Source organism: Tinamus guttatus, unplaced genomic scaffold (genome assembly GCF_059628265.1).
Source record: "Tinamus guttatus ecotype Peru unplaced genomic scaffold, ASM5962826v1 Tinamus_guttatus_pri_ptg000044l, whole genome shotgun sequence".
Lineage (NCBI taxonomy): Eukaryota > Metazoa > Chordata > Aves > Tinamiformes > Tinamidae > Tinamus > Tinamus guttatus.
Genome location: NW_028288578.1, coordinates 2564687 through 2581132, shown reverse-complemented (window position 1 = coordinate 2581132; position 16446 = coordinate 2564687). Strand labels below are relative to the sequence as shown.

The 16446-nt window shown below is 51.9% G+C and overlaps 1 protein-coding gene across 1 annotated transcript; it reads left to right on the top strand.

Moving 5' to 3' along the window:
- The first annotated feature begins 14304 nt into the window (after positions 1-14304).
- DMRTA2 (DMRT like family A2) lies at positions 14305-16043 on the top strand. The gene is made up of 2 exons (XM_088536358.1): positions 14305-14797; positions 15163-16043. Exons 1-2 carry the CDS (start codon positions 14305-14307, stop codon positions 16041-16043), a joined length of 1374 nt encoding a protein of 457 aa, XP_088392484.1.
- Positions 16044-16446: the final 403 nt, after the last annotated feature.

Sequence of the window (16446 nt, the reverse complement as noted above, 5' to 3'; positions counted from 1 at the left end):
TCCTCACTGGAGCCAAGGCTTCCGACTCCACGGTAGCAAGGGACGCCTTCCTCTGCCCCACATTCCTGGCACTGAGCTCTCCCATCAAGGTAAGCATCCAATCCTTCCTTCCCACATTTTGGCTCCGCACAGAATACCGGTTTCTTTCAAACCAGGGATGGTGGTTGTATCCCAGGTCTCTCGTTTGCACAGGCATGTTCCCATCTAGTCAGTAGTATGGGCCTGAGGAGAACCAGACCCAAATCCCAGGCTCTTCAGAAGATTCCCTTAAAATTGCTAGTGTATAGGCTGTTTTCAGTGTGTATACTCTCCCTCTGCTGTCAAAGCTGTTTGACTGCCAAAGGACTGCCTTTTTAAAGCTCATTCAGAGGGAACATACAAGCAAAAGAGCTGATTCTTCAGGCCAGTGATGGAGAGCTCACCTGGGAAAGGCATCCAGCCTCTTCCACAGACTGTTCGTCGCTGCCATTTGGTCTTTTGAGACAAGAGCTGTAGGAGGAGAGACAGAATATTGTTTATGCACCCTAGTTACATTTTCTTACTGTACTTGTATAAAAGAGAAGGCAACAGCAGTAACCTTATGATAGCCCGTTTGCCTCTGGTTACTGCTGAGCCTTCTAGCTGAAATATGTGAGAAGCCTCGAATGCCTCTTCCTCTGTGATAACAGCTGATTGAGGACAGATCCCATTTGTAGCATCCATCCGCTTCCCGATGGGCAAGGTTTCCACAGACTGCCTGTTAAGTTTTTACATTTAAATTTTGTAGTCATAACTTGAATTACAAGCAAATTTAACAAGCAGCATAAAGGTCTTGTTATCTAAAGCTTCCATGTGTTTTGTGAAAATTGGCAGTCCAAACTTCCAAAAACCAGGAACCAGCCTGAGCAGACTCCATGGGGCAAGGCCCGCTGTGCACTTGCCTCCTACGGGCGTTGGGAACGCACCTGCGAGCGCCGCGCAGGTACCCGACCTGCAGGAGGAGTGCTGGGATTTGGGTCTCATTAGGTACCAGAGAATTCGCTCTTTAGTCGGGGCTTTTCTCTGTGGATTCTTTTATTTGTAGTAAAGACTGAAGTCACACTGCAGCCTTAATATAATTCAATTAAAATGTCACTCAACTGCTGGAAATAAACCACCCGGTAGTTTGGATTCGTTAGTTCTTGTGCTCACAGAACTACTGCTCAACACGATCATTATTTTGTACCTATTACCAATGAGTCTCATTTGCTCTTTTTTCCCATTCTGTTGCGAGTCTTCCTAGTTCATTGCTAGTCATGTTTGATTTGGTCACCTTGAATCATGTTGTATCATTCACTGATAATCACATCACTGTCTTCTCCCAGATAACTTATGAGCACATTGAATAACACATGCACAGATCCCTGGGTTCACTGCTGTTAATCCTTTTTGCCATGAAAACTGCTCCTTACTGCTTCCAGTTATCAATCTGTGAGTGTTACTCCTTTTCTTTTTTTCCCACAAGAAAAGATATTTCTGCTGTAGTAAACCTTACTGCAAACAACTAGCTTGGTTTTTCCTGCAAATGGCATTATCAAACATTTGTTTTACACCCTGCTGTGTACTGGTGCAATTATCTTTCTAGCTGGCTCCCTGTATCTCATATTTTTAATTTTGTTTTACACTTTTGGCATTTTTTCTCAAAGTCTGCTAGTCGTTTTGGTTTGGTTTTGTGTCTTGCAGTAGGTAACTTTGCAGAGTCATGTTCTTTTCTGTTTTCCTCATTTATCATTCCCTTTCACCCCTTAATGTGCTAGTTATTTTGACTTGATTCCTGGTGGGCCTTCTGAAGTCTTTCTAAAATAAAATACGTAGGTGCTCTGAGTATCTAACACATTATCTTCAAATACAGTTTTGATTAGGATCTTATTCTTGTAACTGTGACAATTTCCCTTTAGTATCTTCCTGTTTATGTGGTTTTCTTTTTAAAGATAAATGCTACTATGGAGAATAACTTTAGGTTCAGGTTACTGAGTTCAAATGTGTCCTACTCTACCATGAAATGTGTCTTGACTGTGAATCAGGTACAGCCCCATGGAAAAATAAATTAAGGCTTCGTTTCCCCTGCTGTGACTTCCCAGCTTGCTGTATTAAGAAACAGTCATTTAGGTCATCTAAAAATGTATCTTCTTCTGCACTTCTTGATCAGACATAGTCCATCTGCGAAGGTAACGAGTGTCCCTCATGGCCATGGGGTGTGGGGTTTTTTTGTCTGTTTTCACAGTTTTACTAATCTTCCTTATAATTTCTTAGTTGTGTTTTCAATCAATCATTGGCCTTAATTATTACACTCTTCCTCTTTAGACATAAAATCTCATGTATAGTGAGGGTAGTACTTCTGTTTACAGTTGACTAATTTGTTGCCTTGTAAGCTTTATTCAACATGCAGTCACAGCCCTCATTCACATTACTATCATTAGTATGTATTTTATAGCTTATTACTACAGCACCCTGTTCGTGTTCATGCTTTTTTGGAATTTACCAAGATCCCTGATGTGTCGTCATTTGAAACCTGCCACTTTAATTTCAGACTCCCTTAAAAAAAAAAAAAGTTATTTTAATATGTACATAGAAACATTTTTGGTTTGCTTGGGTCTGTATGTCTGTTTTAGATGCCATGATTAATTAGGTCTTTTGCTTGTGTAAGGAAAAGTAAGTATTTCCAAAATACAGTGGCAAAAATAAGGGTTTTTTGGATCACAATTATAAACTCATATCTGCAGATGGATGCTATAAATTATGATGATGATCTGATTAAAAAAAAAATCTACAGTTTTTTAGAATTTGTATATAATCTAGGAATTACAGAGCACAATTAGATATTGAAAATGCTTTCATTGTTTTATGATCTTAGAAAAAGTGAATACTAATAAATAGCATGTTGCAGTATCCTACAGTATGTAATGACAAAAAAAGAACTCAGACTCTCACTGTTAGAGTTCCTTGTCAAGTTGTTTAATGTATTTTAAGTTCTGGCTTAGCAGCGTTGTGTAGTCAGATATAAAGAGGTTTTCTGCATATGCACCAACAGCATTAATGAACTCTTAGAAGACACTCTAGCAGATACAACATACTCCTTTCATCTTACGGGCAATTTCAAAGCAAATGTGCAGTTTAGCCCTCTGGATGTTATTTTGATAGCTACAGAATTCTCTCACTGTGCTCTGTATTTTTAGATGTTTTCATATATATTTTTTTCAGACTGACTGCTTTTTTTATTATTATTTGTTCCTCATCGTTAAGCACACTCAGTACTTATCAAGTAGAAATGCAATATTCAATGTAAGTAGTTTCTGATACCCTTTGAGAATTCCTAGTTTTGCTTTTTGAACCCCCCTAGCTCCCGTTAGCCTTTGTCCAGCTCCCATTCTCCTAGACTCAAACCAATTCCTTTCATCCTGTGAAAATATCTTGGCTCTTCAAGATAAATCACAGTGGTGTTCCATGATCTGATGCCCCTACTTTCTACCAGTAGAAAAATACTACAAATAGGTATAAAGCTATAATTAAAGATATAATTGTAAGCCCAAAGGAGTTACAGTAACACAACCGGATTCCATGGCCTGGGGACTCTTTGATGGCTGCTTTAGGACTCGCTGGGTTCAGCCCCTATAGAGTAGGGCAAAACCAACTGCCCTGTGCTCAAGTGATGCCCCCTGTACGGTGTTAAGAGGTGCCTTTATATCACCCTGGAGTAACATCATTGCCCATAAGGAGGCTGAATCCTTAGGAGACCAATTAAACTAATTTCATGGCACCTATGCACTGCTGGGTTGGTGAAAAGGAGCTGTTCCCAGCAGGGTAAGGATGAAGCTCATAAATGAAAAGCACGGCAAAAAAAAGACAAAGTAGTATAAAAGAAATACAATGGAAATTAAAAATTGTCAAAAAGTTGCCCTAAACAATAAATTGTTGTTATGAAAATATAATTAACTTAGGTGTGATCTTTTTCATTTAATTTTTTTGCTTCTGATGGATTCCTTCTTCCTACAAATGGTTATATTATCTTTAAAATGGTGGGAGTAAAGATGAAGATTTTTCTAACTATATGAAAATCTTACAGCAAGGAATTGACCTTCCAAGAAAAGAGTGAACTTGATTGCTTAGAAAGTGCCGTATGTGTTTCATTTACGTATTTATTTTTACTTCAGGGGTCTCAGTTTTTACCTACACTTCTTTAAACAGAAAATGGACTTCCAGGTAATTTACATACCACTAAGAGAAATGACCAATAATTACCAGTAAAGCAGTGAGGGATCATATGATTGTAAACACTGAATTGGCCTGACTGAAGGCTTCATATACTCTGCACAGTCTTCCTATGTAATATTATACATCACTGCTTAAATGCTGCAGAAAAATGTTACGTCCTTTCAACTAAAAAGACAAATTATAAGAGGTAAAATAAAGTTACTAATAATTAAAAAGAGGCCCAGTTCTCATAAGATAATGTTATCCATACATTAGGAAATTATACTTGAACAATTATACTTAAACATAGACCCACTGTAATGTTAGTCTAAACATGAATGATTAATTCTTGACATGTTCTCTCAGGGAAAAAATGCCTAGTGAGGTGCTGGCCTCAAAATGAATCATCAAAAAAAAGGACAAAAGAAAAAAAAAAGAGTTTACTTTTGAATGATTTAAAGGTATTAATAATGAAGTGGCTTTTAATCCATGACAAGGGGCTCTGTAAAATGCTCTCACAGTCTGCAGGCTCTTCAGTATTTTCCACAAGCCGAAAGCAACAAGTTTTCCTCCTCATTTGTTCTGAGCATAAAGACATTTACAGAAGTACTCAAGTTTTCAAGCATGTAATTGTACATTATGTAATGAAAACTGGGTTTACAAAAAAACACAAGCAAACAACAGCAACAAAAAACACATATTGAATGAAGCACAGTAATTGCTCATTGACAGCGTTTCGGTGATGATGTAACGTTGGTATCCCTATCGTATTTTGCAGTGTTGCACCTTATCATAATCCCCTCGGTTTCTTCAGAACCATATCCCTGTGCTCCTGGTGTTACTTATTGGCAAACAAAAATAACATTCTATAGAGAGTGCACCTGAACAGCACTGTGACCTGGGTATTTTCTGACGGCAGAATTGCGCCGAGGGAGCCAATGCATGGCATGCAAAGCTGAAGGGGACTGGCAGGCTCACCAGAATTACAGAGCACAGAGATATTTTAATGGGTTTATCCAAATGCAATGAGAAGGGCTACAGAACCCAGCAGAAGATAATCTGATCTTGAATTTATCTGCTGTTGATCAAAGTATATAGATAGAACTTCCATGCTTATCATAGCCCCAGCTGTCACCTTAATTTTCCTGTTTTTTTTCTGTCCAAAATGATAGAGTAGAAGTTACACATATTGGATTTTAACAGGTTATCAACTTTTCTCCCTTTGGAGGGGCTCACGGCTGTGGATCTTGTGATTGCTATGGTGAAGGCTTCTTTCTGACAAAACACAGTGTTTTTCCAGTAAGTAGCCTTTCTCACCACGCAGGTTCCTAGTTTGCGTTGTATGACTTAAAGCTTCCTCATGGCTTATAGGCATTTCCTTCTGATAGTTTTATACCCCCAACACTTTGTAACAGTTTAAACTATTACTAAAGATGATGCTTTTTATTCAGTAAAAGTTAAATGGGATAAACATGAACCAACTGAGAGAAACAAAGAATCATAGCTCAATCCTTTATTTCTACGTTTTCCCTGCCTTGGATTTATTTGTGTTTTAGGTGCATCTATTTTCCATTCTTTTCACATGTCAATAACATTGTTCAATGTCTCATAAATTCAACTGTCTTGGGTAACCATAAGTCAGTAGAGTGCCTAGTGGAAGACTGTAATTTTTACCTGAAAAAAAAAAATGTTTTTTTCATGGTTTGAACTCCTTCAGCCAACACCTTTTGTGTTGTTCCTAACCTGCAGCCGTCAACTACATTTTTTTTTCCATTTCAGCTGCTATTAGCAAAACTATTTTCATTGTGAGCAATCACTGTCACTTGCCTGGCATTTTCATTATCACTTCTCCCAAAGCTTTCTCTATGCGCCTCAAAACTAAGTCAGGACTTTCCTTTCTTGGGCAGGCGAGGAGAGGTGGCTAATACCAGATATTCTTAACAGCCAAAGGCTTAAATTCACCAAGGAAAGAAGGAAAGAAAATGTTACCTCCAGTTTTTTGTTTGCTTTTTAACCGTCGCGCTGCTGACAGCGGGGAGTAAATGGTGACGAACAAACAAGATGGCGGGAGCAGGTGCTTTCGTGCGCCTGGCGCCCTCAGCCCCGGTAGCGGCGCTCAGCGGCCGCTCGAGGGTGGCACGGGGCCGACGGCCGGTCATGGCGCTGCTGTGAGGAGCGGGGACCCCGCTGGGCAGCTCCTCACAGCGCCTTCCCGCCCGCCTCCGCGGGGAAGCCATGTCGCCTCGCGAAGGCGCCGAGCGGGAAAATGGCGCCGCCTGCTGTGGAGCGCGGGGCTGCGGCTCTGAGAAGATGGCGGCGGCGGGAGCAGCCCTCTCCGCCGCGGGGCCCTTCCTTCAGCCCCCCAGTGCGGACCTGCCAGGTGAGGAAGCGCGGCGGAGGCGGGTAAAGCGCGTCTTGCACCTCCGCCATGGCCCGCTCCTTCTGGAAAGGGCGAAGGAAGCGAGTAAGGGCGGGCGGGAAAGCGCGAGGAGCGAAGGCGTCTGCTAGGCCCGAGCAGCCGCTCGCACCCTGGGGAGCCCTGCGGCAAGCGGCGACCTCGGGGGGGCTGCGCTCGCCCCGAGCTGCTCCTCGGCACCGGGGGACTCGTTTCTCCCTCCTCCTGCTTTTCCACCCGCTCGCCCTTAAAAGTGAAGCATGTGCCCAAGGGAAGCGTCGTCCACAGCGAGGCCCGCGGCCCGATGCTCCTTATTGCAACGGCATTTCTGTGCCCTGCTGCTACTGCATTTATTGTTATTATTTTATATCGATTAACACGGGGCTAGGAGCTGCCGCCAGCTGCCGTTCAGCTTTAATATCTTATCTGAATAGGGATGATAAAAAAACAAACAAGCAAAAAACCTTTATGCCCCATTTCCTTTCCATTTCGACCTCAAAACGTATTGAGGAGGGAGGGCTGCTGCCAAACTGACCTTAACCGCTCCGGCCACGTCTGCATTGGCGTGAGGGGGCAATTAAACAACGCCTGTTAATTCTAAAAATAAATAAATGTTGTTTTCTACAAACACCCCCACTATGACTCTTTCCCGGCACAGGTTGTGTTTATCCATGGCATTCCGGAAGGATCGTTAAGCTCCTGAGCTCCTAGGGCGAGGAGGAGAGGGGGGATCCTCGGGCAGAGCTGCCCGGAGCTGTCGCGATCACGAATTAAAAATAAAAAGGCTTCATGTTCTGCTTTCGCCTCCTGAAACGGTCTCGTATCCCAAACGCGAGCCGGGCAGGGCGCCTTGGCCGGATTGGGGCATCGCCTCGCGGGGTTTCAATTCCGCGCGTTCCCTTTGCTCCCATTTTTTTCCGCTTTTTTTTTTTTTTTTTTTTTTTCAGCGAGACACACTTGGAATCAGAGCGGTTGTGACATTTTGGTGGCAGCTTATTGTGCGGCACACTTAAAGTTTAAAAAACAAGCCCCATAGAAGTTGAGGGGCTTAAAGCAGCCCCCTTTGTGGGGCGAGGCATAGAGTTTTGCTTCTGGACAATGGTGTTTCTCAAATTTCTTCCAAAAACCTGCACCCCATCTGTGATCTCAATGAAATCGCTTTTCTCTCTCCCTTCAATTCATTTGGCAAAGGCGAAGCAGATGCATGGGACGGGGTCTGAATTTTAATTATTAGGTTTTACCTGAAACAAAACAAAGCAAAAAAACAGCAAATCCTTTTCTGCCATGTGTTTGAAGTTAGGAGCCGGGCAGAGGAATATAAAATATAATTAAAAAGCTCTCGGATCGTTAGAGAGCTGACAAGAGCCCCCCTTTTTATTTTTTTAATGAACCTCTCGCAGTGCCCCGTTAAATTAGCGGCGCTTTCGCGAGTCCTCCCGGCTCGGGAGCGCCGGCCCCGCTTTTACCTGCGCGCCCGCGCAGCCCCGGCCTCGGGGGGTTTCGGACGCCGTGAAAAGCGCCGTTTTTCCGCGCTCGCTGTCGCCGCAGCCCTGGCTGTGCCCCAGCCACCTGCGAGGTGACAGGAGCGGAGTCGGGGGCAGCGCGGGGCCGAGCTCCCGCGCCCGCCCTCGGCACTTTATCGCCGGCTGCATTTAGCCATCAATAAGGTGCGAAGGGAAAATTGTCTGTCGCTTTAATCCGTGCCCGAGGGGCTGGGAAATAAAAAGAGAGAGAGAGAAGGAGGGAGAGAAAAGGAATGGTCTTAAAGAGCCTAAAATTCGTACAATAGCTGCGGGAATGCGGGCTCTCCCCTCGCTGCCCTGCCCGGCCGGCCTCAATTAGCCATAAGCGCCTTACTCTATAGGAGCGCGCGGCAGCGCTGCCCTAAAGGTGAGCGCGGCCGCGGGGGGAGCCCGGAGCCGCGACATCCCCGAGCCTCCCTGTCCGAAGTGGCTGGTGACAGGGACACGGGTCGGGACGGGCCGCGGCTTCCTCCGTGCGGGGTACGCGGGGCCTCTACCCGCCCCGCTCCGTTAAAGCGATTAAGATTTCGTTGTCCTCCCTTGGGAAGCTCTAGCGTGAGACTTGGACAAACGCGGGGGACATCAGTGCCAAAGGCAGAGACCTCTCTTTCTCTCTCTCTCTCTTTTTTTTTTTCCCCTAGCTCTAGCGCTGGGGGAGGATTTTTGTCTGTATATTTACCCTCCCCCCTCGCTTGTGTGTGTGTGTGTGGATGGGCACAAGCTCCCAGAGAAAAGAAATTTTAGAGTAACAACTAAAGGCTTTTCTTGTGCAGTTATTTTAAGGGCTTTGTTCCGCGCCCGAAGGGGGATGCGCCCATTTGTTCGGGCGGGGATTCATCACATGCCCCTTTCATGTGAACTAGAGGTTAACAACCTAATGAGCGCTTGGGGGGAGAGCTGAAGCGTGTAAAGAGCCCGATTTTTTCCCCCCAAATCCCGCTCCGCCGTCGCGGGCAGGAGCGGCCCCGGGAGGCGGCGGGGCCGGGGGCAGAGCCCGGCCGCTACATATGGTGGGTCAAGTCCCCCCATTGTGAGCGTGTAAAAAGGTGTAAAAACTCAATCATCTGTAGCTTTTTTTTTTTTTTTTTTTTTTTTTTTTTTTTAAGGGAGGGCTTACCCTGGATTTGTTGCATAATGGATTGTTAAAAAAGTACGGGGTTGAATTAAAACTGTTCCCTAGTCACTTTTAATTAGACCGCGCTATTTAATTAGCAAAGTTGAAACATGCAATTAAAATTAGCTCAGTTTAGCACGCATTAAAGGAAACGGGGACGCGGCTCTGGCTCGTATTAAAGCGAGTCGGAGGAGAAATGGCGAAGTTTGGAGCCTTAACTGACTTCGCGAGGCCGCTCGGCGAGCGACCATCTGCCGGGGCCCTCGCCGTCCTCCCTGTCCCCTCTGATGCGAGTTATAGCGACCGTCCCCCTGCGCTGGGACCTTGCACCCCCCGGGCCGCTGCCTGGCGCGCAGTGCTCCGCTCCGGCGCGTTTGTAGCGTGAAGAAGGAAAAGACGGAGATGCTGTTTCTGTAAAGCGCCGGCTGGGCCCTGTGCCCCCGCTGGGGCCGCGGGTGCGGAGCCTCCTGCGGAGGAGCCGCCGGGAAGGGCCACGGGTCCCTCCGCAGCACCCAGTCGGCAGGATTATCTCCTGATTTTGCCGGCTTTCCTCCCACAAATCTCTATTTTTTTTCCGTGTCTCTTTTTCCTCCCCCACTGGGAACGGGGAAATGGAGTTAATGTTTCCAGCACTTGGGAAGTGCGAGTTAACGGGATCTCCTTCCACCTTTCCCCGCTACGGCATCCAAAGAGCCCTCCCGGGCCAGGAGGAATGTGCCTTTTTCCTGGGGGGGCGGGGGGGAGAGGAGGGTAATTTCCATCCTTGTAATATTGGTTTGGGGATAATTACTTTTAATGTCAAAAAGATTTAGTTTAATATCATCTCTATTAGGCTGCTGGGCGGATAATTAAAAGTGAAGATGATAGCAGCAGGGAAACAGATGGCATTTGCTTACTTTGATTCAGTAGGTAAATAATGAAAAAGTCAATGGCAAACCCCCTCGAACAATTGAAACCTTAAAGAGCACTAACATTAGCAGCTACTTACAAACTGTCTTCCGCTAAGAGCGAGATGAAAATACACTAATCAAGAACTATATTTCTCGGCGAGGCTGCCGCGCCGGCCTCCCCTCCATAGCAGCCAATGGCCACGCTCTCGTTAATTAAGATTTTACTCCCGTAATTGGGGGGAGATGCAGGAACCTTCCCCGACTCGTGCGGGGCCCGGGGAGCCTTGGGGTGACCCGATTGGGAGCGAGGGGGGGACACGAGCCCCCGGGGAAGGTGGGGGCGGCTGGAAAGGAGCCCGGAGCGCGTTACGTGGAGCGGACCCGCGTGTAACGCGGCCGTCACGCTCTCCTGCGGCCAGGTACCTAGCGGGAGAGCTAAACTGCGAGCCATGGGCGCGGGAGAGAGAAATCCAAGTGTGGATTGTGCTTTGTTTTTACTATTATTGTTATTCTAAACGAAGTAGCGGTGCAGGAGCCGCGGGCCGCCGCGGGGCGAGCCCGGCGGGGCTGGAGGCGCCGTCGCCGCGCGGGGGCCGCGGCTCGTCCTGCTCCCGGCGCACACACTGACACCGGCGGCGGCCCCGACACTGTGTTGGCTCCCAAAACAAACACCCCCCTGCAAGAAAGACGCGGGAGCAGAGGTGCGGATGAGGATTTTCTTGTGCCTCGTCCAGGAGAAATGAAATGTGGTAGGAGGGCGTCGGGGCGAGGCAGAGCCCCCCTCCGCCCCCCTCACGTACACGAGAAAGGCCCCGTCCCGGGGCGGGCTGCGTGGCGGCCAAGTCGCGTTTTGTTTGGTCCGAAATGCGGCTTGTTCGGGTAGCTCGGCAGCGAGCGGGGCAGCCGCAGGCTTTGGCGGGGGGGGGTCTGTTTTCAAAGCAAACAGCAGCAGTTAGAGCGCGTAGGAGCAGGCAGAGCTGCGGGAGGGGAGCGCAGCCCAGCGCGTCCCGCATCGCCCGCGGGTGCGGAGCCCTGGCCGGGGGCGAGCAGCAGGGCGCAGCCCCCTGCAAAGCCACGAAGGGGGCAAGCCGTGGAAAACGGGTGCTGTATCGGGGGCGGGGGCGTGGGGCAGGTGTTCTCGGCACTCAGCACATGTCTCTGGTTCTCGTAATAGTCGCTTTAAATTTATTTATTTATTTATTCATTGTGAATAAAACCAAATAGTTCTGCGTCGATCCTGTGCTGACTGCTTAAAAAAAAAGAAAAAAGCAATAAATGAGTAAGTGTTTAGGATGAGGGGGCTTCTGCTTCCGACTTGGAATAAGTAGGAAGAAGAGGCAGCGGCCGCGCGGAGAGGCGCGGAGCGGGGCTGGGGGATCCCGCGCGCGTTATCTGCTCGGGTGCTGGAGACTCGAACAGGCCGTTCTCGCTATCACAAACGAACGGAACGAAAATCACGGCGTCCCGTTCAGCGGCTGATGCCCTACTGTTTTTTTTCCCCTTCTTTTTTTTTCTTCCTTTTTTTTCTTTTATTTTCTTTTTTCTTTTTCGTCATGGTTGTTTCCAAAACAGAGTGCTTAAAAAACGCCGCTAACGGAAATGATAATCCAGCCCTTTAGTTTGAACCGAAGCTGAAAGACAAGGGAACCAGGGGAATCCTCCTAGCCCATGGTGAGCAGGCTGCCTCCGGGGAAAGGTATTTGCAGGAAAAAAAAATCCTGCAAAACTGCAAAACCAAACAAAAGTGCCTGAAAGAAGGGAAAGCTTTTTTTTTTTTTTTTCCTTTTCCCTCCCCGCTCCCCTTTCAGAGCAATATTTTAAACGTTTCCCTTTACTGTGATCGAATTATACGAATTCGCAGTTAAAACAGACGATCCGATTAATTCTCCCCGGAGAATAAAATTAGAGCTTGCAAATAAAATTAAAGCGGATATTTTGACTTGTCGGCTATATTAAATAAAGGTGTTATAACACCTAAATCTCGAAGAGCAGGTGGCAGCTGCGCGCACAGAAATTCGGAGGAGAAAGAGCTCGTTTTGTGGAAATAATGATAAAAAAAGGAAAATAGAAAAAGGAGGAAGAAATAAATATCAAGGACTTTCGGATGTGCTGCCTCAAGGTGCCCCCAATCCAGCCCCCAGCAATATTTTTCCAGGGGAACGGGGCGCGCGGCCGCGCTGCGCTGCGCGGAGGAGGCCGAGGGGCCGCGAGCGCAGCCGAGTGTCGCCCGTGTCCGCCGGGGCCCGCGCGCGCGGCGGGGGCTGCGCGAGGCGCGTTTCGTTCCGCCTCGCTCTCGAGAGCGCATCCGAGCCCTCGTCAATGTGCGGAGAGGGGATGTTTCCCGCACCCTCAGCAGCGTTAAGGACGAGGAGTTAAGGACACGCGCGAGACGCACTTCAAAAAGCGACCCGGCCGCTGCAGGGCCTGGCGGGGGGGCAGCCGTCGGGGAAGGAGCCGCCGCGGTTTCCCCCCAGCCGCCCCAAACTGCCCCCTCCTGCCCCTGCCTGCCGGGCGGGTGACGTCAAGCAGGCCGTTTAATGTTAAACACCACGAACGGCTGCAGACGGGCGTGGGTGCGCCCACGGCAGCCCCCGCTTCGTGTCCCCGGGGAAGCGCGAGCGGGAGCCTGTTGAGCGTCGAGTTGGCGCAAGTTGCGAGCGACCCGGGCGCCGTGCGGGGCGCAGGGGCCGCGTGCGCGGCAAGGGAGCCCCCAGATCCCCACTCACCTGGCGAGGCTGCTCCCGGACACTGCCGGAGAAACGTCCCTGCAGCCCTGGAGAGGAAAGAGAGAGAGAGAGAGAAGGAGGGGAGGAAAGGGAAAAGGAGATGGAGGAGGAAGAGGAGAAGGAAGGAAGGAAGGAAGGAAGGAAGGAAGGAAGGAAGGAAGGAAGGAAGGAAGGAAGGAAGGAAGGAAGGAAGGAAGGAAGGAAGGAAGGAAGGAAGGAAGGAAGGAAGGAAGGAAGGAAGGAAGGAAGGAAGGAAGGAAGGAAGGAAGGAAGGAAGGAAGGAAGGAAGGAAGGAAGGAAGGAAATACAATGAATAATACAACAAAAAAAGAGAGAAAGAATACTAGGAAAAATATGAGGAGAAAAATGAAGAGAGAAAAAAGAGAGAAAATAAGAACAGGAAAAAAGGAAAGAGCAAGCAAGCAAGAAAGATTAAAAAAAAAGAAAACGCATCATTAGGTTCTACTACAAAACAAGGGGAGAGGTGTGGGAGATCATCAATTGAACAGTCACTTTCCACGGTATGTTTTCCCCCCACTCTATTGGCAAGAGACACCCCGGGGAGTGGGGGAAATCAAATAGTTGGCCAGGCAACTACTGTTGCAACCGGATTAAAAATTTAAAAAAAAAAAGGAGGTAAAAAAGAAATTTGCAGATCGTGAGGAGGCAGCGGGGGGTTTTGCACGCGCACCCCGCGGACGCGCGCCCGCTGCCGCGCGCGGAGCCCCCGCGCGGGCGCGCGCCCGCGCGGGGGCTCCGCGCGCGGCAGCGGGCGCGCGTCCGCGGGTGCCGGCGCGCGCCCAGGCGGGCGGCCAATCAGAGCGGCGCCGCGCGGCGCTGGCCAATGGCAGGCGCCACATTGTTGTCAAATGTTGCCTAATGGCAACGCCGGGCGCAACAATAGCGCGAGTGGCGGCGCGCGCGGCGGCGCTACCGGCGGCGCTACCGGCCCCTCCGCGCAGCGCAGCGCGGGGCAGCGGCGCGGCGCGCGGATTGCGCGCTCCGAGCGCGCAGGACGGGATGAGTGCGCTGCGCTCGCGCTGAGGGCGCCGCGCGGCTCCTGGAGGCGGACGGGACTAAAGGGGGAGCGGAGCTGCAGGTAGCCGCGGGGAGCAGGAAGATCGAGGGCGCGGACGGGAGAGCGGAGGCGGCGCGCGCGGCGCTGCCCTGCCGGAGGTGACCCGGGCAGCGGGAGAGATTGGCGTTTTCCTAGACGCCCTGCGCTTTTTGCCTTGCTTTTTAAAAATTATTTTCGGGAGCGGAGCAGGGGGAACTCCCCGCCTTCTCCCTCTCCTCGTTTCCAGCCTTCTTGCAGCCCAGGGCAGCGGGGAGCGCCCATCCAGGCGGCGTCGGGGCCCGGGCGGCTCTGCACTCCGAGGGTGCCACTCCGTCCCTGAGCGCCCCGTCGGGGGCTCCGCGCTCTTTACTTTTTGACGAGGCGCTCGCCATGGAGCTGCGCTCGGAGCTGCCCAGCGTGCCGGCCGCGCCGCCGCCCGTGCCCCCCAGCTCGGTGGCGGCGGCCGCGGCGGCGGCGGCGGCCACGCTGCCCGTGAGCGTGGCCGGGGGGCTGCTGCGGGCGCCGCCGCTGCTGCTGCGCGCGGCCGAGAAGTACCCGCGGACGCCCAAGTGCGCGCGCTGCCGCAACCACGGCGTCGTGTCGGCGCTCAAGGGCCACAAGCGCTACTGCCGCTGGAAGGACTGCATGTGCGCCAAGTGCACGCTCATCGCGGAGCGCCAGCGCGTCATGGCCGCGCAGGTGGCGCTGCGCCGCCAGCAGGCGCAGGAGGAGAACGAGGCCCGCGAGCTGCAGCTGCTCTACGGCACCGCCGAGGGGCTCGCGCTGGCCGCCGCCAACGGCATCATCCCGCCGCGACCCGCCTACGAGGTGTTCGGCTCCGTGTGCGCCGGGGCCGGCGGCGACGGCGGCGCCGGCGCCTCAGGTACGGCGCAAACGGCGGGAACGCCGGGGGGGAACGCGGCGCGGGAGCTGGGGCTGGGGCGGCCGCGGTGGCTCCGCGGGAACCCCGCGAGGATTGGGGACCGCGCGGACTCGGGGACGCGGCGGTCCCTGACAGCGGCTTCTGCCAGGAGCTGGAGACGGGAGGGACAGGGCGGCTTCCCCCGCGTCAGGAGCCGGGGCCAGGGCGGCCTCTGGCTGTGCGTGGGGACGGGGAGGGTTTGGGACGGGGCGGCCCCGCCGCAGGGCCGGGGGAAGGCGCCGCGCGGCCGCGTCTCGGCGCTGCCTGGGGCGCCCCGGACGTGCGCGGGGCGCAGGCGGCGGCACTGACGGGCTCTTTCCCCGCAGACGCCAAGATGCAGAAGTTCGAGCTGTTCCCCAAGACGCTGCTGCCGAGCCGCGCCGTGACGCCGCAGCAGGCGGGCGGGAAGCCCCTGTCGCCGGACGGCGACTCCGTGCCCGGCACCTCCTCCCCGGACGCTCGCCACGGCTCGGGCTCGGAGAACGGCGACGGCGAGTCCTTCCTGAGCTCGCCCGTGTCCAAGGGCGCCAAGGAGGGGGAGGAGAGCCCGGGCTCCATCAGCCCGCTGGGCTCGGACTCGGGCTCCGAGGCCGACAAGGACGAGCAGGAGCCGTCGGCGGCGGCCGTGGGGCGGCAGCGGACTCCCATCGACATCCTGACGCGCGTGTTCCCCGCGCACAAGCGCAGCGTGCTCGAGCTGGTGCTGCAGGGCTGCGGCGGCGACGTGGTGCAGGCCATCGAGCAGATCCTCAACAACCGCGGCCCGGACAAGGGCCCCGAGGAGGCCTGGGCCCGCGAGGGCGCCCTGCCGGGCCTGCCGCCCTCGCCTGTCGCCTCAGCCGCCCACCACCGGCCCTTGATAGCGGGCGCCATGGCCCCCGCCATCGGCGCCCTGGGCAGCCGCTCGGCCTTCTCGCCCCTGCAGCCCAACGCCACGCACTTCGGCGCCGAGGCCGGCGCCTACCCGCTGGGCACCCACCTGGGACTCAACCCGCTGCGCCTGGCCTACTCGGCGCACAGCCGCGGACTCGCCTTCATGACGCCCTACTCAACGGCCGGGCTCATGCCCACGCTGGGCTTCCGGCCGCCCGTGGACTACGCCTTCAGCGACCTCATGCGCGACCGCTCCGCCGTGCACAAGGAGCAGGTCTCCTACTCCAACGGCCTCTACGGGCCCATGGTCAACAACACCCCCGAGAAGCAATAGCGTGGTGCCGGGCGGCGCGGAGCCGTGGCTGCTCGGGCACGGCCCAACGGACGCACGTTGCTTCCCCTCTTCCCGTCTCCCTCTTCCACACGGAGCGCCGAGCGGAGCGGACGGAGGTGTCTTGCAGAGGTTATAAGGTGCACTTTCATTGTCGAGACATGAGCCACTCTTTGTTGCTTATGGCCATAAGCATGGATATCTTGGATGCATTGTGCCACGTGCATGTATGTGTGTGTATATATACATATATAGACCCATATATATTTATACACACACATGCGGGCACACATACAAACACACACTTCCCCTCCCTCATACATATATATATATATGTATACTAGCAAGTGTATAATGTTATAAAATGGAAATCTAAGTTATTAATGTAACTCGTAGGTGAACTTGG